Below are 27,973 nucleotides of genomic sequence, written 5' to 3'. Positions count from 1 at the left end.
AAAACCAATGAGTGAATACAGTGATTCTAATATTTGGTTAAATGTCTGCCATTTTCACCTCAGTTAGCTGCTTCTGATCTCCATCCACAAGCTTCTGGTCATCCTCTGAATATTTAACCTCTCCTCTTGACAGAATCAGTCAAGTTCAACTAAATTTGTTGGCTTCCTGGCACTGACTTGTTTCTTTAGCACAGTCCACATGTTCTGATGAGGTTCAAGTCAGGACTTTGGGTAGTCTGTTCAAAACCTCAGTTCTGGCCTGATTGGTGTTCTTGGCCTTGTCTGAATCAAAGGATTCTTTCTTCCACAGCAGCCTCTCAGCTCATGTTCATGTAAAACACACTTGACTGTGGACACTGACACCTGTCTTCCAGCAGCTTCTAATTCATCACAGACTTGCTTTTTGGTGGTTTTTGGTTGACTCTTGACCATCCTGACCAGTTTTCTCTTGGCAGCAGGTGACAGTGACACAACTGTGCCATGCACTTTATACCTACAAACATTTGTTTGTACAGTTGATCTTGGGACCTGTAACTGCTTTGAAATAGCTCCAAGTGACTTTCCTGACTTGTTCAAATCAACAATGTGCTCTTTCAGATCAATGCTGAGCTCCTTAGACTTCCCCATTCTAGTGTTTTGTAGTGTAGTGGATTATAGACCATGATGTAGATCTAGATATCAAATACAGACTGGACCTTTTAGAATTAAGTGGACTTTTATACATTATTTATGATCTAACAACATGCACAAGATGTTGTGATTTGAATGAAGCTTTTGAAATTGTTTTATCAGAATCAGGATCATCTTTAAGGTCGAGGATTAGACTCTCGATATACTCACATGTACTTGATCTATGCATCAAGTATGTGAAAAAATAGGTGTATATATTTTTATGATTAAACAACATACAACATCTCACTATATATACTCAACTTATCTTTTCAAATGAAGTTAACATAAAAATACAAGTTTTACTTACTTCAAGTTGATTCAACTTAAAAAGTTTAATTTTCTAACTTGGTGTTTTGACATGAAATAAGTTGGATGAACGTTCTGTAAAGAGTTCAAACAACTAATTAAAATAAGTTTCTGGAGAAACATTCAGCATATTAGCAGATTTCCCAGCATGCACTGCGTGAGAGTTCAGACTCTCCTGAGACCCTCCTTCTTCTTCACACTTTAAAAATAACATATGATGGAAACATGTTAAGATCAGTCAGGGTTGGTTGTTTTTTCACGGTAATGAAAAAAAAGCTAACCATGACAAAGATTAGTCTGGAATTCATTGTTTACATTCACTGCCTCACATGAAGTTACAGTACTGCTGCTGGAACAAAGTGTCTCCAATAAGAATTATTACCGTTTTTCCTTGTGTGAGATAAACTGATTCTTCACACCACAGCGGTGTTGCACTCAGAGACTGTGGGGGCGCCAAATCACATACAATGACCATTTTGACATGATGTGTTGTGTGTACAGTATTCATGTAGTCACAATATATCAGTGTCAGGATTTATAGATGGCGATACATGCACGAGAGCACAGTGTGTATGTTAAACTATAAACTTGTAGATTTTGGAGGTTAGTGGGTGTTCTAGTGTTCACTGGTGATGGAAGTGTCCACCGGTGATGGACGTGTTCACTGGTGATGGCCTGTGGACACAAACTGTGTCCAGGTGTTGTGTAGCACCTGGCAGAAAGCAGCAGCTGGACCAGGCTGTGATGGGTCTGCAGTAATGTGTTGTCATATGCTCTTGCTGCAACTTATGCCACACAGATGACATAATAAACAGTGGAGCCCTAAACGACCATGAGGAAACTTCTGTTTCACTGTGAGCTCAAACACAGATCATAAGGGTTCTCCACCTCCCCTGTGTGTAACATTAACAGTGTTTCAAATAACTGAGACATAATATAAGAAGAGGCTCAGTAAGTAACCAAAGCCATATGAGCTCTACACTGTACACCAGCATCTAACATGTCACACACACACGCAGCCCAGCCATCAGCACACATGCTGGATCACACTGGTGACGATACACTGCACACAGTCTGTTACTGTTCCAGGGTTGTCTGGTGAAGTGACAATCCTCAGCCCAGCTCTGTTTCTGATCACATAAATTACACTTACATTCACATGTAGAAAATTAAACCTTGAATTCTATAGGAAAAATCAGCATTTCATACTACTACAGTAGCAATATTGGTAAGTTAGGGGCATCAGTATGCTTCAAACAAAGTGCTTGTTGGACCTTTAAACAGGTTGTGAACACAGTCACTGGTCAGCTGTGTGGAGGTGAGACAGCTGCTGGGTTCGAACAGCACATACACCTCAGTGAGGTGAGATGGAAAGCAGCTGCAGGGCCAATTTATTGTTTGATTTAACTGGTTTGATATGAAGCCAAATACAAGACTGGTAATAACAAATGAAACCACTAGGTGTCGCACACAGTTTAACCTCCAAATATTAAACTAAAGCTGTAAGGGTCACATTAACAGGGCCCGTGGAGCGGATCAGTTCTACAGTATTGTAGTTCTGCAGTAACACAGACTGCAGAACCTCAGCCAACCTGCACCAACTATCACAACTATAATAATATAATCTATATAATAATACTTTAGAAGTTTGAATTCTTAAAGTTTGGCCCTGTGATCTAAATTTCAGTATTTTAGTGATTCTGTGTACGTGTATTGTAAGCCTCACCAAGCATCATCTTTCACTGGCCTGGGTTGAAATTTGTCTCGAACATCCAACAGACCACAAGTTTCACGGAAATTAAAATAATCCTCCAATCTACAGTCAAAATAACCCAAAGAGCTCTGAAGCTATTAAACAAGATCTATGGCACTACATTAATACTACACAGAAATAGTGAAGACTAGTGGAGATATGATTTTTTATTCAGCAACAACTATCTAAATGAAAACATGTTGCCAGGTTTCCTTGGGGTCTGTGACAGGAATAATTTCAGGAACTCTTATGAAAATACGTTTCAACCCCATGTCAGTCAAAATGGTGTTGAAACGTTTTTTCATAGAAGCTTGTGATCTGACTCCGTGAGCTCCAGTTCACCTCGGACTTTGTTCCTGAAGTCTTCTCCTGTACAAAGGTGCTCTGGGCAAAGAATAAGTGATTGGTGCCATTCAGAATCCACAGAATCACTAACATACTGAAGTTTAGCTCAGAAGACCAAACTTAAAAAAAATCATAACTTAAATAAAAGTTTTTGAAGCAAAGCTTTAGGATTTTTCTATGTGTCATGAATTTAACAGAAGTTTCAACATGATTTTTTTTTAAGAAAGGTCCTGATATGAACTGGGAAAAGTCCTGGATCAAGTCAGATTCGAAGTTTCAACATTATATTTCTAATTATTTACATTATCATTATTATATTATCTTATTTTATATTAAGCTGGTGGACCCCTCCTGACTGTACATCAGAGTGACTACAGGTTTTAACTCTGTGTTGTGAGTTTTGGTTTGGAGACTGTTTAAGGTCACAGATTGTGCCTTTAACTCAACTCCACACAGCAACAAATGACTCAAACTGTGCACATGTCGAGGATTAACCCCATCTGAAATAAGCTTTGGTCATAATGCACCTCTTCTCAAAAGTCACTGATGATTTCTTAGTGAATGCAGCTCTGCCTCTGACACAACAGTTTATTGGGAGGACAGATCTGGTATCACTTTAAACAGGTTTCCATTCAATCTGTCAAAGAGGACATTTGTTATGGTTAGCCTCATGGGTCAATTCTCAGATCAATTCTCCTGTGTGTGCTCCCTGTGTGAGGTGATGTCATCTGCAGACGTGGTGTTTCTGTTATTTAGTTATGCAGATGACTCACAGCTGTTCCCGCCTGTCGAGCCTGCAGATGTCAGCGTTGAGTTATTTGGTTCTCAGACAGTTTCTTTACTTGATTTTTTCCTTTCTTTTATCTGAGAAAATAAAAAAATAACCTAATTTTCTGCAGCAGAATATTTTTTATTTCTTCCCTTTCTTGTGAATAATTTTCACCTCCTGCCTGGGAACCACTGAGCACCACTGGCCGGACAGTTTTTCTATTTGGCATTTCCAGTGAGAGGATAAAGTGCTTCATATTGGATGAACCCACACTGGTCAGCTTGAATGAACCACTCATGATTTTAGTCTCCAAAGGTTTAACATGAGAACTACAGGCATTAAATCTGTTGTGATCAACTGCTATCTAACAGGTGATCCTGTCTAACACGCCTATTTGCTGCCTGAATGACATTAAACTGCCAAAAATACTTCTTCCAACACTTGGACTGTGTGAACCCTGCAGTCCCTCAGCTCAGCTCTTCCAGTCCCAGGGGACACACATGTCTCCATCCTGCATGACAGAGTAGAAATGAGACACACAGATGTGGAGTCCCTGCATGAGGGGGTAACGCTGCTCCACCAGTCGTTTACAGCACTGGACCATCTGACTGGAGCTGACACTGGGCTCCTTGGACAGGCTCCTCAAGGACAGGTTTTGGAGACACAGCTTCATCACAGCCACCTCCTCCGCCTGCAGTCTGGACACACACAAAGTATGAATCATAACAAAGCTGATGAACCGGGATGAGGTGTGGTGCATTACCAAACAAATGTAGGGGCGCCACGGATCTGTGATGAGCAGCAGTGATCAGTGACCAGCCAAGGAGTGTGTGTGAGTGTGTGTGAGTGTGTGTTTGTAGATGGGTGTGGTCTCATGTAGTAGTGATGGGTCATGTGGTCATGAGTCGTTTCTGGAGGGTGGAGTGTGCTCATCTTCCAGCAGCAGGGGGCACTCTGCTCTCTCAGTTCATGTTCATACTTCAACACAAACAGGCACATGCTTCTGTTCATACTGCAGAGGACTGACAATACTTATGTAGAGTGCATCAAAAAGGCCTCCAGGTCACCAAGGAACTGGCTGTTGATTTTTGAAAAACTGAGGCAAAAACACCACCCAGTCTACATCGGTGGAGTTGAGGTGGAGCAGGTGAACAGTTATAGGTTCCTGAGAGTCAACATTGCTGAGAACCTGTTATGGTCATCTCACATCACCACCCTGCTAAAGAAAGCTAAAAAAAACACACCGTAGCATGTATCCTAGCACACTACATGTCTTGCCTCAGTCAAATACTGTATTTGGCAGCGATGGAGGTTCCACCAGACTCCAGCACTGCGCTGCCTTCCGTTTCCACTATGTCTCTCTACATCAGTTAGTTTCGTGGTAAAGTCATTTTGAAACAAGTCTGGGTATGTAAAGTTCACAGCCTATCATACTTTTACTCCTGCCTTGCTCTGTTTACAGTGAAGCAGCTGACAAAATGTGAGGTGGTTTGTTTGACTCACTGTACTTTGCGTTGGGTGCGCTGTCTGGCCTCAGGGGCATGGCTCTGGAGGAAGACCTGCAGCTTTGGAGGGTCACAGTTGGTAGGGATTATGAAGTGCCCCAACTCATGAAGACTGGGGTTAGAGCGGTCACTGGGATTAACACAAACAACACATTATGTCTAACTTCATGAAAGTACACAGCAGTGTGTCAAGTGTTTGAGGCATTTAGGTCCCGTGTCCACATAGCGTTGATTTCAGGCAGAAAGGTGCTGGTGGTGCGTTCAGGAGCGGTTGTGCATGGAGAGAAAAAACATGTGCGTCTTGTCTCTATGACAACTGTATGTCAACATATGTTGATCGACGCTACCCCTTCGAGGTTTACTATCCGTTTATTTTTTATTTGACATTGGGACATCAGAGTGAGGAGGATGTGGGTTAGGGCTGGGCGATATGGACCAAAAGTCATATCCCGATATATTTAGGCTGAATATCGATATACGATATATATCCCGATATTTTTTCCCCAAAGTGAGAGCAAATGTTCAGTCAAAGTCAAAGCCAAATATGACGTGTCACAAGTAGTTTTATTGAAACCGGCTATTTCAATGAACAGTTGCAAAATCAAATGAATAAATAATAAGCAGGTTTCTTCACCTGGTTCATGAATAAATGCTCAGCTGTTCAAATAACAATAAAATGTAAGCATACTGTATAACAAATATCTTAAATAAAAATAGCCTATAAAATAAAATAGGCAAATCTTTTTCTGAAATAAATATATTTATATGAGAAAAGTACAATATCTACATTTTTCTAGTTTGACAACTATAAATGGCTTATTAAAATCAAATTACAGATTTTCTTCTCTCTAACAAATCCACAGATGCAAATAACGAACACAAAAGAACAAAATATGACAAACACTAGTAAGGGCAGCATTTATATATATTGGGCGCTGCTGTTGTGGCGACCGGCAGAAGGCGTTGGCGTGTGCGTTGTGTGTGTGTTTTTAGTTGTTTATTAACTCAACAGTGTTTACTAACTTCCAAACCAGCGGCATCCTGTCTTTAATGCTCTTATGCGCACTTTTCGGAGAGTTTTGTAGCGCTTGAGTCGAAGATGGAGATAGTATTTTTACTTTTCCTGATGGCCAGGCTGAATCTCACACTGGGACTGGTTGTGAATCCTCCTCACACAAGTAGGATTCAATACAGTCGTGACATCCTTTTCGGATTTCAATCGCATGGTCTCCCAGTGGATCTACTTATGGACTTTTCCCCTTCCAGTGGCGAGTATGTTTTTAACTTCAACAATGACTTTATGCGCACCTCTTCAAACACTCAGAGTGAGGCGAGGAGGAGGAAGAGGGGAAAGAACGGCGGTGTTCGACAGCGGCTAAGGAAGTTGACCCGGGCTAATCGTCTCCCCTTACCGTCTATAGTCCTGTCAAATGTCCAGTCTTTAAAAAACAAGTCTGATGAACTACAAGCTTGTGTGTCTTTCATACACGAGTTTAGGGATGTGTGTGCTCTGCAGACGTTGTTGCTTCCTACATGTTTGTTGAAGAGTGCCGGAGTGTGTGTTCCTGCCCCTCCCCCCTCTGTGGTGAAAGAGGAGGGGCGGGGGGAGCAGTGCAGAGAGCTCCGGGTCAGCAGCTTGCCTGGAGCAAGGATCACAGCGCAAATTTGAACTATATCGATATGCGATATGGTCTAATTCCATATCACATTTAAAAATATATCGATATATTTTTTATATCGATATATCGCCCAGCCCTAATGTGGGTAGTGCTCGGGAAAAAAGACGCTAATGGCTGCGCCTTCTCTCAGGCTGCTGCCTGCTGCAGCAGACGCTCGCTCCTCCTTGGGAATAACTGAAAAAAAAAGCTGCCGCTCAGATTAATTTTGGTGTGGACACCGGCCCCTAGATGGTGACGAGACAGCTTACTTCTCCAACAACATGGTGGTCCCCTGCAGGCTCCTGGGGTGCAGGCGAAGGGGGCTGGACATGAGGCTCCTGTAGAAGGTGCTCAGGGTGCTGTAGTGCTCGGCGATGGGCCTGACTGGTCCCAGCCTCTCCACGTGGATTACCTGAGTTCCACCTAGGAGAAGGCTGATCCTCTCCTTCAGCCAGTCTGTCTGCTGCTGCAGGCTGCGATAGCTGGACAGCTGCTCAAACAACTGGAGGCACACAGGCAGAGGAGGGTTCAGAAAACAGAGAGGAACACAGTGAACATGTGAGAGCAGGACCGCTGCAGCTACATTACTTTGGTCCACTGATGATGAACGTCCATGGTTCCTAGCATGACATGTCCAGAGGCGTTCATCCCTGACTGGTCAGCAAATACAACGGTGTGCCCTGGATGGAGGGAAGACAAGCAGATTAAAGTAGTTCACCAGTTTTACACCTCTACATCAGTCCGTTCTGATGGTTCTGGGCAGCAGAGCCAAAAAAGGGAAAACGGCCGTTTTAAAAGTTAGTAAAAATGACTTATGAACGAAGTAAATGTTGTGGAGGGACAAAAGTTTGGATCAGAAAGCCTAAAGGTGAGGTCACATTGGCCAACACTGCATGTAATTAATATAATGTTGACACTGAAGCCAAAGAAGGAGGCAAGAGCTGGGGGGATATGTGACCAGTATTTGTTAACAACCTCGCTGCTGCATTTTGGACGTCTCTAACAGTTTGTGCAGAAATTCTTTGGTTATTAAAAAAATCCAACTGTTCCATCAGCTGTGCAAGTGTCTGCTCTCAGACGATCTGAAGGGCTAAAGAGGAGGACTGTTGAGGTCCAGGTCCAGACGTGGTTACACCTGGTCTGCGCAGGTCAAATGAACATTCAGTTTACAGCTCTGGATGACATTCCTGCAGTCAGCATGCCAGCTGCACGCTCCTGACCCAACATCATTTTATCACAATATGGAGTATGAACAGCTGTGTGATTGTTCACCTGAGAGGAATCAGTCCGACTGCATTTTAATGACAGTGGTATTTCTCGCCTGGCTGGAGGGAAGAGAACCAGTGACAGTCTTGCTGCACCTCATATTGTAGACTACTCCAAAGGAAGCAGGGAAGAGGAAGCATATCAATGTCTCTTTATTTATACAATTCATACTTACAATCAGCACAAAATACAAATAAAACTAGAAAAATTGTATTTCCTGCGAAAATACAGTGTGAATGCTGACGGTTGAAGTGATTTTGCAAAATCTGCTGAATGTGCTGGAAAACACGTGCCTAATGCATAAAAAAATGCCTAAAACTATGAGAATGAATGGTCAAGAATTTGCAGAAAAAGCAGATTTTTTCAAAAGCTGAAAAGGAAGAAAGGCTGAAAAGTAATGGGTTGAAAGAGCTTAAAAAGCTGAACATTTTGATAGTTGAATGGTTTCTATAGCTGAACATAAAGCTGAATATTTGAAAAAGCTGAAAAGGTTGAAAAGCTGAAAGTAATAGTCTGAAAGAGGTTAAAAAGCTGAACAGTTTGACAGCCAAACAGTTTCTGTAGCTGCACAGATGCTGGAGCAGTAGCAGAATGAAATTTGAAAATGTCCCCATAAGAATGAATGGGAAAACACCTCCCAAACACCTGCAGGTTTAGAAAAAAGTGTAATGGTTATGGCCAAAATATATATATATACAGTGAGTAACAGGAGACATTGCTGAACCATGTGATGTGTTTTTTATTTCTGTAGAGTGAAAAATGAGGGCACAAGAGCGAGAGACAAAACCGATACCGTCTGCTCCACTCCAGAGATTTAGGCTCAAAGTTAACACTGCGGCTTATGGGGGAGTTGCTGGAGTGCTTGTCGCTCGAGGGCTTCTACAGCCAAAAGTCCCACATCTGAAATAAGATGATCATCTGAAAGCCAAAAAGATTTCCTACATTTCTATGTATATATTGTCTATGTGAAGTAAAAGATGTGGGACCCAAATCAAGCTGAAGAGAGTTTTTTCTAAAGTTTTTGCAGCTGCTCTCCACTCTAGCGATGATGTCACCCACTCTAGCTCACGCAATACACACCCATTATAAACCCAGAAGACGAGCTAAAAATCCTTCAAACTAAAACTGCGATAATTTCAAAACTGTAAAAGATTTAAAAAAGCTGAATACATGTCCAATAGTTCAAGGTCTTGTAAATACTTTAAAGTTGGAATGGTGTCTCTAGCTCAAAGTATGACGGAGCAGAAGAGGTTGAAAGTGGATGAGTTTTTGAAAAGGATTTGCAGATTTTCCATTTGCTTCCATATTAATTTTTTTTCTGAAAAAGCTGAATATTTGAAAAAGCTGAAAAGCTAAAAAGCTGAAAAGTACAAGGCTGAAAGAGCTTAAAAAGCTGAACATTTTGATAGATGAATGGTTTCTGTAGCTCAAAATTTATAGGAGGAGAAGCGAGCCGAAAAACGTACGGAAGCAGGAATAATAAAAAGTTTAATAAATTCCAGAAGAACAATAGTGTGAATGCTGTGTCAGCATTCACACTAATTAAAACTGCAAGCAGTGATGAACGGGCCCTCGCCCCCCCACGTACGTTGGGCTGTGGCGCCGTCGTAGGCCGCGCGCCCAGATGTGTACTCGCCCTTTGCCTTTGGAAATTTCCTACCTAAATGGGATACGTGTCACACAAAACACAACAGTGGAATATTCAGTGACTTCCTGTGTCCAGTGGGTGGCGCTATAGATATGACACAGTATTGATGCAGAGACGTATTCAGTGTGAGCTCCTCTACATATGTGAGCAGTTTGATGCAGATGGGCAAGTGTATGTTGAAGTTATAAGGACTTCCTGCGTGATGGCGAAGGATCACAATTGACCACACCACCACGCCCATCAGGTGTAACACAGGCTGTTGAAGGTATGAGGATGCTACTGAGTGAATGTGAAGTCTGTGGTGTTAAATCTGTAGGACAAGTTATTGAAAGTATGAGACTTAGAAATTGGGATCGCACAGAATGGGAAAAGCCATAAGGGAGACATTGAAATTAATCACACCGCCACACCCACCAGGAATAAAGTAGACGAAAGCTTTTTACAACTTTTCATCATCAAGGTATGAGGATGCTTCTAAGTGAATGTGAAGTCTGTGGTGTTAAATCTGTAGGACGAGTTAGTTAATGTACAACGCTTAGAAATGGATTTCCTACAAATGGGAAAAGCCATAAGGGGGTTCATTGAAATAAACTGTATCACCACGCCCACCAGGAATGACGTAGGCAAAAGCTTAGCACAACTTTTCATCATCAAGGTATGAGGATGCTACTGAGCGAATGTGAAGTCTGTGCCGTTAAATCTGTAGGAGGAGTTAGTTAAAGTACGAGGCGTAGAAATGGGTTCCTACAGAATGGGAACAGCCGTAAGGGGTCATTGCACTGCCACGCCCACCAGGTATATCGGAGGCGAAAGCTTTGCACAAGGTGTCATCATCAAGGTCTGAAGATGATATGTAGTGAGTGTGAAGTCTGTGGCGTTAAATATGTAGGACAAGTTACATAAAGTATGAGGCGAAAACATGACAAAAAATTAATGGGAAAAGCCTAAAGGGGGGCGTTAGGGGGCGTTAGGGGGCGCCACTGAGCTATCGTGCTGCGCATGAGGGCAGTAGTGGTATCGAATTAATGTACTCATAGGTAAGGAGCTACGGGCCAAATTTGGCGAGTCTGCGAACATCCTAAAGTCCCGAAAAATGCGTCGGAAAAATTAAAATTGCCGCACGCCATTCAAGATGGCCGACTTCCTGTTGCGGGAAAAATTCAAAAAAATAATAATTCCAGCCTAAATCCTTGAGACCCATGACTCCTGTAAATTTCAAGACAATCCGAGAAAAAGTTTGCGGGGCCAAACGACGTTAGGTGGCGCTATGGAGTCCCCTGGCCACACCCACCCCAAATCATTTTGAATTATCAAATTTTTCACCACATGTGATGTATGTTCCAAGTTTGGTGAGTTTTGGGGTATGTTCAGGCCGCCAAAAATGCGATCTCGGGGATGGAAGATTAATAATGAATTCCGCCTACAGATACAATAGGTCCTCACACGAGATTTGTGCTCGGGCCCTAATAAACAATAATACTGTCTATCGTGATGTTTGGGCGGGGCGATATTGTAAGAATCGCCGAATATATATCAATATTGCTTAGACTATACCAAAGCATCTACTACGCACTCCGATACAGTAGGTGGCAGCATGCTCCTCTGAATCTGGTTATTTTGTGCAGCAGCCTGGTGTCAAACTGCTGCAGCCTGGTGTCAAACTTTTGCAGCTGGGTAGAGCCACTCCGTGTAGAGCAGAGAGCAAAACAGTGGAGATTCATCCAGCTCTCCTCACTACATCAGAGCCTTCCTCACCCTCAGCTGTGAATACATTAGGTTAATGTGAGATAATCTGTTATACTATCTGTATCAGGCATGAGAAGCAGGTAATTATCAGTTCTCGGTATTGGTGGTATCTATGTGTCATATCTCTGATGTGATGTTCAGCACAATAAACTCTGCAGTGTTTTCAGTTCTCGTCCTGAGGAGTTTATCTCAACCTGACACTTTGTTCACATCAGCAGCACAGCCTTCAGTCTACACAAGGTGTAGGAACACATGTCCCTTGTCTCTGCTATTGATTGAGGCCTTGTTCCTTGCCTTAATTTTTCCTTTAATCTGCAAGCTGACCTTGTTTTCCCCAAAAAGGCGCCTTGCAGTCTCTCCCACCTCCATCTGGCAAGAAGAACTTTATTTTCTTTTGTAATAAAGCCGTCAAATAGACGATTCACAGAAGATCCCCCCTGGTATTTACACCCATCTCCAGAGGGTCGTAAACGGGATCTAACATCGGCTGTCCTCCCCCCTGGAGACAGTAACACTCTTTTCTTTCTAGGTCAAGCGAGGTTCATTTGATCACAAGTGAATCCACGCTCTCCAAACATCAGAGGACCAGAGGACTTCCTTGTGACAATTATATGTGATAACTGAATGTCTTTGCAATTGTAAATGAGACTAACAAGCTGCTGACATTCTGTTCTCTCCTAATGTAATTAACACACACACACACACACACACACACACACACGTCTCCAAAGTAAAGGTACCCCCCCCCCTTTTGTTTACCTAATCCTCGGCTGACACCCAGTTCTTTACGACCATGCTTTTCTCTTATCTGTGACATTCCAATCTGTAGAGGGTTCTGCCCTCATCTTCTTAATTTTTACAAATCATGAAACAGGAAAAGTTCATAAAACTGATTTTTCCCAAGTTTCTCTGCAGTGAAATTTGGCTGAGATCAAAATGCCCTGTGTTCGGTGGAGCCACAGCACCTCCTGATGGTGAGTCCTGGTATGATTGGGACAAACTTTCAGAGGATCTTTTCTTTAATACATTTTTGATTATTACCAGTAAATGTCTCTGATATGCCCTGTTTAATAAGTATTAGGCTAGAACTTAAAGAAATGTGTATAAGTGATTAATTATACTGTATAATCAAGTGTGCTTAGATGTTTTGATCAAGTTTTAATTTCTTTTTGAATGTTAAAGGGACATGGTGCAGGATCAAGAAATAAGACTTAATAGTGACACGACGGCCGTTAGGGTAACTGCAGCCATCAGCCAAGCCGGCGTGGAAGCGCACATGAACTCTTCACAGCAGTGCAGCTGATGCCTTATCGCCTACACACACACGAAGCAGCTGCGAAGCCGGCTTGCTGTGTGTAGCGACACACAAGCACAGCCATTTACCATTACGGTTGATGCAGTCTGAAAGGCACAGGTGAAAGCAAAGACGACATATTGGGGGACAAAAATATCATCTCTGATACAGGATTGCTGTGTGTAAGCAGCTAATGTTACTACACAGACACAAACAAACCGTTAGCCTGTGGCTACAGCCAGCTGCTAACGTCACCTCCTGGATAACAGGCTGGGCTTTCGGTCCCATATATAAAGGGACATATTTCTAACTATTCGGTTTCAGACTAAAGGACCGTGGAAAATGCGCAGTCTGTAACTATTCAGTGTTACACAGCGGTGGACTAAGTTACATGTTTGCAGCTAACGCTACTTTGCACGTTAGATCACTCCGAGTCCTCGTGATCTCATATGATTTTCAAATCAAGCTCTAAATATGACCTGTAATGTTTTCTTACTTGGTTACTAGGAAATGAGCCATGTCAGCATCTGTATTTAGTCCCAATTCAAGTTAAAGCTGCCTCCATGAGTTGAACGCGTATCCGATATTTATTCAGGTGCCAGCCCGGCTTTGGTCATAATTTCGTTTCGACGACATGCCGCTGATAAAACCTTCACTTTCTTCTTAGTATGACTTTTTAGTGGACTTTGTGTGGTGGTGGGTTGCTTGCTGGCCGTAGCAGAATCCATTACTACCCAAACACTAGTTTGGGTCCACCGCGCTTGTCTTCTTCCTGTATCCAAGTTGAAAGCCGTCAAGGACGCGCATTCAGTGTCATCTAATGTCACGTCCGCGGGACTGTGCGGGAAATTCGGACCACGAATTGCAGTACATTATGCAGCACACAGCCTGTTCAAGGCAATGGAGAGATACGTGGGTGGGCTCATTCTTTTTGGTTTAGAACGCTTCATCACCCATTAGCATTAAAAAACTTAAAATGCATGTTTATTTTTTCACAAATCCTGACCCATGTCCCTTTAAATGATTTTAATAATGCCATATGATTTTGTGTGAGACAAAGTCCACATATTAAGCCATAGTGAAAGTTAAGTTTTTGTGAGTTTAGACTTATAATCTTCTTTAATTTTCCGCTCTCTACTTACTTTTGTGTCACGCTCGCTTCAAGACAGCGATCTCCGGGGAACTTCCGGCGGCGCCATGTTAGTATAGGACGAAAAGTTTGAGCTCTGCTGATTAACTACCCTACCAGACGACATTTGAACTAAACTCGGCAAAAAAACATGCCCAACGACACCACAAAGACAAACGCTGCCGATAGACTATCCAGATATCAATTTAGAAACAAAGAAGGTGAGGAAAAGTTGGTGAAAACAATTGACGCTAACAAGCCTGCTAAGCCTGACGCAGCTAGCACTAGCAAAGGTGCTGAAGCTGCGGCTAAAAACATGGATGAGATGCTGCAAGCTATCGTCCAATCCAACCGAGAAATACGGGAGGACATTTTGCAAATGAGGATGGATGTAAAGGAATTTAAAGGCCAAACCAAGGAATCATTCACAACAAACAGTTGTTAAACAGCTGAAGGACAAAAATATTAAAGCGAAGTGCCTGTACCCGGCTCGGCTGAGGATGACGGTGGACTCTTTTCAAACGGTGATGGACGCAGCGCCGGTACTGAAGGACCTAAAGATCCAGGTCCGAGTTGATGAGCGGGATATAGTGGAGTGGGAGCTGGCCAGGCACAGGTGGGAGAGACGGGACGACAGACGAGGTGGACGGAAAGTCGGCATGTTTACGGAGGAAGACTGCAGGTTTTTCTTCCCCTGAAATGTCCGGGCATGTGGTGCGGGAATGGTGTTGTTGGGGTATATTTTTGAAGACTTGTTTTAAGTTTATACAGTATTACTATTTTTCATACTTGTTTTTCTCTATATTCTGCCGAGCTAAAATGTTACAATAGCATATTATCTTGTCGTTCTGGGTAGTGGCATCAGCTGCAATTGACTCAATATGAGTGATTTACACTCAGCCGTCATAAGGCCGCAGCAGTTTACCCGACGGAGCTGCTGCACAATGTGACATTATCCCGGAGGGTTTCCGCCACCCTCCGCCCAGTTCCACACGGGGACTGGTCACTCTTGCAGATAGGCCAGTTGAGGACTTGGAAGCCAGGTTGATGTGTGTGTTTTCTGATGTTCTTAGTTGGAAATTGTACATAGTTTCTGTTTTTTTGTGTGTTACTTCCTTGACAACTGATAAGACTTTTACAAACAGGGACAGTGCATCTGTGATTTACAAACTGAATGCAAGGCATTATGACAGCAAGGATTAAAAGTGGTGTCATATGGATGGGTTGACTGTGGTTAGCTACAACATAAAGGGTCTGGGAAGTCCGATTAAAAGAAAGAAAATACTCAACCAACTTAAAGCTCTACACTGCTCTATTGCAATGTTACAAGAGACACACCTGTCTGAGGCAGAACACCTTAAATTAAAGAGGGATTGGGTGGAACAAATATACAGCACATCTCATAAAGGAGGGAGAAAACGAGGGGTTGCTATTCTATTCGGAAGGAATGTCTTTTTTAACAATGAAAAGGTATTTGAAGACAAGGATGGCAGATATATCATGGTGATAGGTACGATTGGGGACAATAGGTTTACATTCTTGAACCTGTATGCACCAAATGAGGATTGTCCAAATTTTTTTAAGAAAATAGCATCCAAATTGGCGGACGAAGGGGAGGGAATCATAGTGGTTGGGGGAGACTATAATTGTGTACTAAATCAGAGTATGGACCGACTACCTGCTGAGAAGGGACCTCGATCTAGAAAATCAGTTACTGTTCGGGGAATGATGGATGGATTGGGCTTGATTGATGTATGGCGTTATCATCATCCCAGAGACAGAGATTACACATATAGGTCCCAGGTTCACGGGAGTTACTCTAGATTAGATATGTTTCTTGTTTCAAAGGCTGATGCACATAGAGTGACAGAATGCAAGATAGAACCTATAACCCTGTCGGATCATGGCCCTATTAGGATGAAAATAAATTTAGGTCAGGAAAAACCATTCAGATATTGGAGACTTAATGTCTCAATATTGAATGACCCCCTAACTCAACAGGAACTGCGTGACAGGTTAAAAGAATATATGGCTATAAATGACAGTGGAGATGTTACTCTGTCTATTTTATGGGACGGTGCCAAAGCTGTTATGAGGGGACATATTATTGAAATTACATCGAGGATTAAAAAACAAAGAGAAGCCAGGAGACTTGCACTGGAGACTAAAATTATGAGGTTAGAAAGAGAACACAAAATATCGAGAAGGGGGAATATATTGGAATTATTAAAACAGGAAAGAAAAAAATTGGATGATCTACTCACATATAAAGCAGAGGGAATGCTCAGATTTGTGAAAAGGAAATATTACGAAATGGGTAATAAAGCAAGTAGGTTATTGGCATTTCAGTTACGGAAGGCTCAATCGAACCGTGTCGTACCTAAAATTAAACACCCTGACACGAATAGAATTACCTCTCAACCAAAAGAAATTGCAGAGGCATTTGCTGCATACTATAAAAAATTGTATGAAGGTCGAGAATTATTAGGGAAGAAGGAGAAAATAACAAAACTTCTGGATATGATACAGCTGAACAGGTTATCACAGGATGAGGCTGGGATGCTGTGCTCCCCCATAACTGTACAGGAAATTAGAGATAGTATTACTAAGTTAAAGAATAGTAAATCACCGGGTGTCGATGGATACTCTGGGGAATATTATAAAGTTTTTGTTGACGAGCTGGCCCCAATCTTATGTCGTGTATATAACTACGCTCTGGACGAAAGGGACCCTCCAAAAACCTGGTCAGAGGCAGTTATTTCAGTTATACATAAAGACGGAAAGGACCCCACTCAATGTATGGGATATCGGCCGATAAGTTTGCTTTGTCAAGATTTAAAAATATTGACTTCTATTTTGGCTAATAGAATACAGAAAGACATTCGAAAATTAGTGAACTCGGACCAAAAAGGGTTCATTTCCGGACGGCAGGGCACTAACAATGTTCGACGAGCCTTAAATCTACAATCCATTGCTTCTGGCAGAATGACTCCATCAATGCTTCTCAGCCTGGATGCCGAAAAAGCATTGACAGGCTAGACTGGACATTTTTGGAGCAAACGCTGACTCGTATGGGCTTTAACGAAACTTTTTTGGGTTGGATTGGAGTGTTTTATATGAACCCGCGGTCTAGAGTCAGAGTTAATGGGCAATGCTCCGATTTCTTTGATGTGGGACGGGGGACGAGGCAGGGGGACGCACTTTCGCCAGCCCTGTTCGCTCTCAGCATTGAGCCCCTCGCGGAATTGATTAGAAGCAACCCCCTTATACAAGGGATAAGAGATGAGGGTGGACACCAACATAAAATAGCTCTATACGCTGACGACATATTATTATTTATTGAAAACCCTGTCCACTCAATCCCAGCTCTTCTGCAAAATCTTAATGAATACGGTCTAGTATCTGGTTATAAAGTTAATCAGAGTAAATCAGAGGCGATGATGATGTCTGGGGCATGGCCTAACGAGCTTGACAATATAGTGTCCTTTCGCAGATCTAAACAGGGTTTCAGGTATTTAGGGATCACACTCACTCCCCAAGTAACACAACTATATACAGAGAATTATAAAAAATTGTTTGAGGCATTTAAAGATGAGCTGGCGAGATGGGATGTTCTGCCGCTATCTCTTTTGGGCAGGGTAGAGGCTGTTAAGATCAATCTGCTTCCCAGACTCTTGTTCTTGTTTCAATCTCTCCCAGTCGGGATCCCGACCTCGGCCTTCAATATGCTGGACAAGCTTATATCTAGGTTCATATGGCAAAATAAGAGACCAAGAGTGCGGCTTAAAACACTCACTCTTGAGAAGAACAGGGGTGGACTCAGCCTCCCCAATATAAAATACTATTTTTGGGCAGCGCAACTGACAGCAGTGGTAGCCTGGATTAACAATGACATGGAGACAGGATGGGTAAACATAGAACAGAATTCGATGCCAGTTATACCTTTATCCGCCCTAGTGTTTTTGAGCAAACAGTCCCAGAAGAAAATAGTAATCAAAAATGTATGGGTGAAGCACACCTTAAAAGTATGGTCAACTGTCCAAAGGAGAATCAGAGGGACATCTGCCCTTTCACAGGCAATGCAGATTGCTGGAAACCCGGATTTCCCCCCCTCAACAACAGATATCACTTTTAAAAGGTGGGCGGACAGGGACTTAAGAGTTATTGACCAGTTGTTCTGTGACAATGTTTTACATCCATTCTCATATCTCCAAGACATTTTTTTTTTACCCCAAAGTGATATGTTCCGGTATTTTCAGATTAGGCATTATATCACAAGTCATACAGACTGGAATACAATTAAAGATACTCCGTCACACACAGAAATGTACTTTATTAATATAATTAAACATTACAGTACCCAACAAAAAACATGTCTCCCACATATACAGAAATCTGTTATTAGATACACCAGATAATACTTTTTATTTAAAAAATAAATGGGAGCTCGAGTTAAATGTTATAATTGAGGATGGGGAGTGGGAAACGATTTGCACTGGATGCCATAAGGGTACTAATAGTAACATGTGGAAAGAGTTTGACTGGAAGATGAAGACAAGATTCTTTAAGACACCTTCTGTGGTTTCCAAATTTGTAGATGAGCCAGCTGCATTATACTGTTGGAGAGAATGCGGGATGGTTGGTGACCACTCACACATATTTTGGGATTGCCCAAAGCTGCTCCCTTTTTGGAAGGGGGTAAAGAGTGAGACTGATACAATTCTGGGGATTGACTTACTGTTTAGCCCAAGTCAGTTTCTTTTTGATTTAACTCCTGACGACACGTACACCAGAGACCAAAAGCACTTGTTGCACATACTTTTGATGACTGCTAGAAAAATGGTGACAATAAAATGGAGGAATCCACTGCCACCTACAGTGGCACAGTGGAAACAGAAGCTGAGGGAGGTGTATGGAATGGAGGCTTTAACCGCTCAGTTACAACTACGGTCGGATGTCTTTAAGAGGAAGTGGCTACCTATTGCAAGATACCTCTCTAACTGAAGGGAACCCATACTATGCTGTACTGTCCTAATTGGCCATTATTCTTTCATTTATCTATTTAATTATACTGTACTTACTGTTATTGTTGAGCCTGCAGGGCTCCAATGTGTCTTTCGCTTGTCCTTGTTTTTGTTTTATTTATTTATTTATTTTTTTGCACTGTCATAGGTACTAGATGCTGTTGTCAAGGAATGTTTTGTACTGTGTTTTTTCTTGTTAAAAATAAATAAAAATATAGTTCCAAAAAAAAAAAAGACAGACTCCGCATAATTGCTCACACGTTGATTTTTCTCATTTTTTAAAATAATTTTCGCTATATTGATTCACTTCTTTAGACTTCAACTTTTGTTAAGTTTCTAACGGAACGAAATTCTGTTTTGATTTGTTTTATAGTTACGTATCGTAACCTGATTTAGAGGAAGTGAACTTAATTTAAATTCATCCGGCCGGCGTTTCATCCCCAGTTATTTTAGCCAAGAAGTTAAATTAGTTTATAAGGCAGAGCCTAAGAACCACCACTCAAAGCGACAAGAAGACCATCATCTTTATTAAGATCATCATCATTAATAAAGACGTTGCAGTAACTGACTGTACTCAGAAACCATGCAAGCGGTTTCAAACGAAAGAAAGACTTTGTGCCAAGGCAAACCGTTTCTGTCCCCAACGCTCACGAGCGGTGCCATCCCGCTGGGCATTGGACCAAGACCATCACCGGCTTGTTTCTGGATTAGCTGTGCTCTTCCTCCGACATCGGACCAAGGTCATCAACCGCCGTGCACCTGACGAGCCGCGACATCCCTCCGCAAATGGACCGAGACTGCCAGCCCACAGTTGAGCTACAAAACACCGGAGACGAAACCGCAGCCCGCTGACTTCACAACTCTTCAAATAAAGTAGGCTAACCATCACTCATCCTGCTGGATTCACACATGAAATACGAGTTGGTATCTTTGGCTTTGATTCAGATCTTTTGAGCTTAAGAGAAATTCGGTCAGGGCTCCGTTAGCATTAAATTATTCTTGTAATATTTAAATGCTTTCACCCAACCTGTAATTTCACCATATGCACATATTTCACTCATAATCCCATTACTTTAGTCATTACAGACTCAGCATCTTTCTGTTACCATTTGTTTAATTTGCCAATTCATTTATTTACTCTGAATTATTTAGTCAATAGACATATTTAACCGTATGTCGCTGTCTGTGCAGGTTTGTGCAGAAACGATGAAAACTGTGTAGAAGTCACTGCTTCAGTTATGAGATTGAATAAATTGATCTGAAATTGATTAGAATTGATCCAAGTTAACCTTGTCCAGTCGAATTTGATTAATTCCCTCCGGATTAGTCAAAGAGATAAAAGAACGGAGGTGGTGCCCCATTTAAGAGTGCTTTATTTATCGCAAGTGATTAATAAATTACATTTATTAGTTGTGTATCTACTACACAGGACGCATTCATATTCACACTATCAGGTCAACCTGAGGTTCGGCAGCGCTCTAAGCCCACCACACAGTGACTCTGGTTCCATGTAAAGCGAAAGAAAATGCACTTCAAGTAAAAAAATATGCTTCAGGTTGTGTTACGTAGATACGTCTCAGGTGACTCCTGATGTGTCACACTGCCTTCACAGCTGTATTAGTAAGCATCTGTTCTGTCACACACAAAGGAGACAAACAACCTCGACTAAAACATAGTCGTAACATACAGTTTATGTCTTTGAGACTCCTCTTTACAATGTGTGCCACGTTTGTCACCACAGAGAGCTGAAGTTTCCCTCATGGGACCTTATTTCAGAAAAACATTGTCTGGTAGTGAACGGAGAGAGAGAAAAATCATTAATTTATCCTGTTTGAATTGTGCCATGAATCACACGGATGATGTTTGTCAGTTTGTCATTAAACTAATGAAACATCAGACTGTGAAATTACGTCATTATAAAGACGACACAGCCAACAGTGTCATTAGTGACTTTGTCTCCCAACTTAAACATTGTAGAGCTGCTCCTGTATATCAGCAGCTCACAGAACTGAACCAGAACCAACTCTCCTTTCACAGAACTGCAGTTGTCAATATGAGCAGATTTATTGTGATGTTCATCTTTTTTACAACCTTTTCTGACCCCAGTTGGCTCCATGTTGGTGTTGGTGATGTGTGTTGAGTGAGACGATATAGTTCACTGAGCGCTTTAACACAAAACTACATGACATTTTACTTTAATTAAAACAAACTGACACTTTATTGGCTTTATTGACTATTGACTGAGAAACAGGATCATAAATGTACTTTTTTCTTCCCATTGACTGCCTTACATATTTTTTCTGAAATAAGGTCCCCCAGTCAAAGCTACTGGCTTTGACTCTCTATAGTAACCAGTGTCATGTGGTCTTATGTTCAGTGCTATATGGACTTTTCTAGTGATCACTCAAATCTTAACACAAGTCAGCATTCAACGATTAACACATACTGCATTACTGCATCATCACCTGCAGCCCACTCTGCTCTCTCAAACTGGACTGACACACCTTCCTTCATAACCACCATCATTCATCATCATAGACCGTCTGCAGCACGTTAAAGACCACACCCATCTGCTGCCAATCATAATAACCTAATTCAAGTCACCCTACAACCTCTGCCACCTCCTGCTTGTAGTGCAACCCTGTAAATATTGGTCTTTTAAATATCAGATCCCTCAACAACAAATCCTTTTTATGCCATGATTTTATAACTCTTAATAATCTAGACTTTTTTATCCTTACAGAAACATGGCTGTCTCGGAGATTTTAGTCCTCTTATCGAAGCAACCCCCCCTGATTTTACACACCTCCACCAACCTCGGCTTTCAGGCAGGGGAGGGGGGCTTGCTGTAATTTACAGAAAAGATTTTAAATGCACGCCTATTTTACAAAATAGTTTTACTTCTTTTGAACACCTTGGTTTTATGGTACACGCCAAAGTTCCAGTAATAATTTTAGTAATCTACAGACCGCCCAAACCAAACTCATCTTTTATGAGTTTGCAGAGCTTCTATCTCATTTTATGTCAAAATACGAAAAAATTCTTATTTTAGGTGATTTTAACATGTCACAACATGTTTGTTGCCCTCCTCAATCTTTTACCAGACTTTATGGATATTTTTAAATCTTTTAACCTCACTCAGGCAGTACAAATGCCCACACACTCAAAGGGTCACATCCTTGACCTGGTTCTGTTCAGTGGCCTCAGCCCAGATAACTTCTCTACCAAGCATATTTGTGTGATGGATCACAAAGCTGTTTTATTTAATATGATTTTATCCCAAACACCTTTTAATCACAGTGTACCAGTCCGTGACCAAGTTTTTAACACCAATTCTGCTAACAAGTTTTCTGAGCTTTTTACTGCTTCTTTAACTGCTTTTAATTCCAATTCTAACACAGAGGAGCTGGTCTCCCTTTTTAACCACACCTGTCAGTCTGTCCTGGACTCATTCGCCCCCTACAAAGATAAAAAACCAAATAGAGCACTACAGCCCTGGCTAAATAACTCCACCCAATCGTTGAAAAGAGATTGCAGGAGAAATGAAAGGAAATGGAAAAAGACAGGCTTACACGTGTTTTATGAGACCTGGAAAGATGCCATGCTAAACTACCAAAACGCAGTTAAGGAAGCAAGAACACACTTCTTCTCTAACTTAATTTTAGCAAATCACTTCAACCCCAGAATTTTATTTAAAGTCATAGAGTCAGTAACCACCCCCTCCTCCCCTCCTCTTATTGATGCCTCTCAAGAAAGGTGTGAGGACTTTTTAAACTATTTTATTTTACAAACCAGTAGGGACATCCATAGTTATTTTAGCTGTTTTGAACCGGTTTTAATGCCCTTTTTAACTAAACTCATATCACACATGAAACCAACTACTTGCAGCCTTGATTTTATCCCTACCAAGTTTCTTAAAGCGGTTATTGACACTGTTGGGCTTAGTATTTTATTAATTATTAACAGCTCCCTAAAAAGTGGCTTTTTCTCACACTCCTTTAAACATGCTGTGGTCCAACCCCTTTTAAAGAAACCAAACCTTGACCCATGGTTCTTAACAATTTTAGGCCAATTTCTAAGCTGCCGTTTTTATCCAAGGTTTTAGAGAAAGTAGTTTCTACTCAATTTTTAGCTTTTATGTCCCACAACAATATCTTTGAGAAGTTCCAGTCTGGTTTTAGAGCTCTACACAGCACAGAAATTGCCCTCCTCAAGGTCACAAACTACCTTTTTTTAGCAGCAGACACGGATGAGAGCGCAATTTTAATCCTTTTAGATTTAAGTGCAGCTTTTGACACTGTTGATCATGCCATTTTACTAGACCACCTGAAAACCTGGCTTGGCATCAAGGGTACTGCTTTTAGTTGGTTTTATTCTTACCTTTTAGACAAAACCTTCTCGGTGACCACATACTCTTCAACTACAATGCCCATTACCTGTGGTGTACCGCCAGGTTCTATTTTAGGTCCAGTTTTATTTTCTATTTATATGCTCCCACTCAGCCAGATTATCGAACACCATAATGTTTCGTTCCACCGCTATGCAGACGACACACAAATATACCTTCCACTGAAGCCCGGTGACCCAGGAAGCCTAGCTGCTGTCTCAGACTGTCTTACAGATATCAAACATTGGATGGCTCTAAATTTCCTATAACTCAATAGCTCAAAAAAAGAAATCATACTGTTCAGCCCCCCAAACCATATCAGCCTCTTTCAGCAAGCCCTTGGTCCCCTGTCTGTCAACATAAAACCCACTGCACGAAACTAGGCATGGGCCGGTTACCGGTTTCAAGGTATACCACGGTATGAAAAAGTCATGGTTTCAAAACCACTAAAATTTTCCGTCATACCGTTCCTGCGGTATTGGCGTTTTTTGTTTTTGTTTTTTTTTAATGTGACGTCTCGTCAGAGAGAAAGTAGAGGTCCCTCACGCAGCGTGCAGCTGCAGCGTAAAGTGCCCTCCCCCCCGAGCACCTGCGGTTGCTGTGAGTGACAAACAGGCAGCTCTGCAGGCAGTATGATGGCTGAAGGAGGCGAGGCCCCCAAACTTTTCCCCCGTCTAAAAGGACCAAGTCGGCTGTATGGGAATACTTCGGCTAACGTAAAAAGCCAGACGGCCACGGCTCGGAGGAAGAAGGTCGCCCGTGCAAAACGTGCTTGCGGACAGTGGCAGCCCGAGGAGGCAATACATCGAATATGATAGCGCATCTACGGGAGCACCACCCATCGCTGTATGCTAAATTCAAGGTAAAGTTAATGTTGTCTTGAAATGAACGAGCGTATTAGCGTCTGACATTAGTGAAATGAGCTTGTTACTGAGGCAGATGGTAGTTACCATATCTTATCTTTTCTATATCTCTGATAGTAACTTTTTTTTTTTTACTGAGGCAGATATGCTAACTAGCATGCTAAGATAGATCCATCTTAGCATGCTAGTTACCATATCTGCCTCAGTTAAAAAAAAAAAAAAGTTATCCATAACTTTTCTTTCATCAATCTTTATTGCTAAGATGGATAACAGCAGCTAGTTTCTCTAACATGAGATGAAGAAGAGAAGCACATGTGTAATGTTTTTTCCTTTTTTTGTTTTTAAATGCAGACATTCAAAATACACATTTGGGGGGGAGTAGGCGAGTAGTGGAAACGCTTTTCTGCGAGTAGTTGAAAACGCTTTTCTGGTCCGAGTTTGATTCATGATAAATCCGTGGTATATTACTGAGATGATCAGTCGGTCTTCCTGTCGGCGTGAAGAGCAGTAGCTAATGGTGCCTTGTTGTAGGCCTAATGTTGGATGGTTGTCATGTTAACCCTTTAACACCTAAGCCTCAAACAGGCTGCCTGGACTTATTTTGTTGTTTTGGCTATAAAAATGTCAGAAAATGTGCTATGAGTACATACTTTTGCACCTTTTTCCAGGATTACTTAATCTTTCAATATCTGGCAATTATTTGACATTACTGTATGTTTTGAGTGTGTAATAACAGTTTAAAGGGGAAGAAAACACAAAACGAAATTGGATTTGACTGGTTTTTAGTAGAGTAGAAACTGTATTTACACATAGACAAACATATTACACATGTTTATCTGAAATTTTAACTATAAAACATCTGTCCAAGAAAGTTTGTGAGCCTTGGCCTCATAGTTTTTATTTTTTGGCCTGTTTTGTGAAAGTGACTTACAGTAAGTACAGTAGTCATAAAAATGTTAGCTTATTAGCTAGCTAGCTACAACGTTTACTACATGCTCTGGTTCAGATGAAGTTTCTCCTTCATCATGGTCACTGTGATCCTCAGTGAACCTCTGTGAAGGTTTTGTCACCCTTGATGACTTTCTTGACATGTCTTGCTCACACAAATATGCTCAAATGCCACACAATCGTCATAAAAACGTCTCGTAAAAATGCTAAAAATGTCCGCGTCTGCCGCCCTTCTCTCCTCTCGGTCTTCCTCTCCGTCTTTCTCCTCTCTGTGTGCTTTTTGTGTCTCCGCGGGCAGAGAAACGAGTTACCGTAATAACCCATATATCAGTGAGGGCCAGAGTTTCAGCTTTCAGGAACCGTTGAAATTTTTTCGATAGCACAAACAGTCAAGGAGTTACGGTAATTAGAACAACGTCCGTAAAATCCCGTTGGCTCGCCTATATTCGCCCGGCCATAACTCGCGATACCTATAGCCTACCGTAATGAGGTTTATATGGGTGCAAAGGCCAGAGTCTCAGCTTTCAGGAACAGTTTAAATTCTTTCGATAGCACAAACGGTCTAGGAATTACGGCAATGAGAGCAACGCATGTAAAATCCTATCGGCGACGATATCGCCGGTGTTAAAGGGTTAATATGCTGCTTGACTCAGCAATAAAAAGGATTTGAAATTATTTTTCTGCCTTTATTCTTTGTAGAAGTGTCTGAAAGGCTCAAAAGCAGCCATTTGTTCAAAAAAAGTAAGTAAATATGTAGATATATTACTTAAATTAATAAAATTTGAAAAAATCGGCCGATTAATCGGTTATCGGATTTTCCCCCCCCTAATAATCGGTATCGGCCCCAAAAAATCCATATCGGTCGGGTCCTAATCATAATACCGTGAAACCGTGATATTTTTGCTTAAGGTTATCATACCGTCAGAATCTCATACCGGCCCATGCCTACACGAAACCTTGGTGTCCAATTTGATTCAGATTTTATTCAATTTGACTCACTTTCATCCCTCATGTCAGCAAACAGGTCCAGTCCTGTTTTTACCAACTGAGATCCATTTAAAAAATCAAACATATGCTCTCACCCCCCGACCTGGAAAAAATCATTTATGCCTTCATCTTTTCCAGATTAGATTACTGTAAATCCCTTCTCTCCGGTATCAACCAAAAATCACTCTCTCGCCTCCAACTGGTACAAAATTCAGCAGCTAGGCTTCTAACTGGTTTTAACAGACGACATCACATTATCCCAGCCCTAGCTTCCCTTCATTGGCTCCCTGTCTGTTTTAGAATTGATTTTAAGATTTTACTGATCACTTTTAAAGCACTTGTAGGGCTGGCTCCGACCTATATAACAGACATTTTAATTGCCTATGAGCCAGCTCGCAGCCTTAGATCCTCAGGTGGGGCCCTTCTAACCGTTCCAAAGTCGAGGTTACAACCCAAAGGTGATTGTGCCTTTGCCATCAGGGCCCCTTGGCTTTGGAACGCCCTGCCTGAGGAGATAAGGCTCGCAGGATCGGTAACTTCTTTTAAAGCACTTCTTAAAACCCATTTTTATAGACTTGCCTTTATGTAATGTCGTCCTTTTGCGTTTGCTTTTGCTCCTACCGTTTGGGCTGACTATATAAATTTATTTGTTTCGGTTATTTTACCCATTTTGATTTATTTGCATTTCTCTATTTTGTTTTATTTTATTAATTTTTTCCTTTACTTCTGTTCTTCGATTATTTCTTTCAAATTGCTTAATTGTGCCATTTACTTAGTTTTATCCTCTACAATTTTGCTTTATTGTCAAAGCACTTTGTAAGACTCTGTTTTTAAAATGTGATATATAAATAAAGTTTATTATTATTATTATTATTAAATTATTACTACAACACACACACATACATACACACACTGGTGGAAGGGGCCAGCGATCGAACCACCAACCTTCCCATAGTGACCAACTGCTCTACCAACTGAGCCACAGAATTTACCTTGCAGGTGGATCAGGGCCTCGGGGTTCTGCTGAGACAGTCGGCTTAGACTCTGGAGCTGACAGCACCTGTGGGCCACTCCCCAGCTTCGCTGCCACCTGCACAACACAACTGATGTCAGCATCATAAGAACACATACACAACCTCTTACTAGCTCATGTGTAGCCTTGAATAAAAACACAACAGGCCCAGGCCCCAGAGGACATGTTCAGAAGACCTGTGCCACTACCTTTATTGTTCTGTAACGTACACCATGTTCTTCAGTGACTTACCATGAAGTGAACCCAGCGTCAGAGTTAACTTACTGACTGACTTAAGTAATTCTCTCCTCTGATAACTTTGCCAAGAACAAGGCTCATCAGCCTGTTCAGACAGGTGAGCAGACATGATCAAGTGGACTGCAGTGTTGTTGAGTGTACCTGATATCATCCAGATCAAATTTGTGACACAGCTCCTTCTTCAGTCTGTCCAGCTCTTCTCTCCGAGGAAGACTTGCACCGTGCTTCTTCGTCGCCTCGGGCTCCTTGTTTCTCAGCCACAAGCTGACAGAGAAAAGGAAACATGAAACCACTCTGAGACGACTCTTAGAGAATACGTTCTATAAAGCCTATAATTCATGGTGACAAACCCACACTGAATTATCACCAACTATGGTGAGCTCATGTTGATGTAAAACACACT

At 41.6% G+C, this 27,973-nt stretch overlaps 1 protein-coding gene across 2 annotated transcripts in view; it reads right to left on the bottom strand.

The window, feature by feature from the left end:
- Positions 1 to 3,649: 3,649 nt before the first annotated feature.
- The window catches only part of tcaim (T cell activation inhibitor, mitochondrial), a 42,265-nt gene continuing 17,941 nt past the window's right edge, over positions 3,650 to 27,973 (bottom strand). For both annotated transcript variants that reach the window (XM_084358467.1, XM_084358466.1), the window contains exons 6-11: positions 27,712 to 27,834; positions 27,293 to 27,390; positions 7,597 to 7,688; positions 7,278 to 7,510; positions 5,349 to 5,480; positions 3,650 to 4,543 (exon numbers count right to left, since the gene is read on the bottom strand). In XM_084358467.1, coding sequence (XP_084214593.1) covers positions 4,318 to 4,543; positions 5,349 to 5,480; positions 7,278 to 7,510; positions 7,597 to 7,688; positions 27,293 to 27,390; positions 27,712 to 27,834 — 904 coding nt within the window. In that variant the 3' untranslated portion in view covers positions 3,650 to 4,317. The remainder of the gene's footprint in view (positions 4,544 to 5,348; positions 5,481 to 7,277; positions 7,511 to 7,596; positions 7,689 to 27,292; positions 27,391 to 27,711; positions 27,835 to 27,973) is intronic.

The sequence above is a fragment of the Pagrus pagrus genome, assembly GCF_965226575.1.
Source record: "Pagrus pagrus genome assembly, chromosome: 7".
Lineage (NCBI taxonomy): Eukaryota > Metazoa > Chordata > Actinopteri > Spariformes > Sparidae > Pagrus > Pagrus pagrus.
The sequence above is the reverse complement of the archived record's forward strand: the minus strand, read 5'-3'. Positions and strand labels throughout refer to the sequence as shown.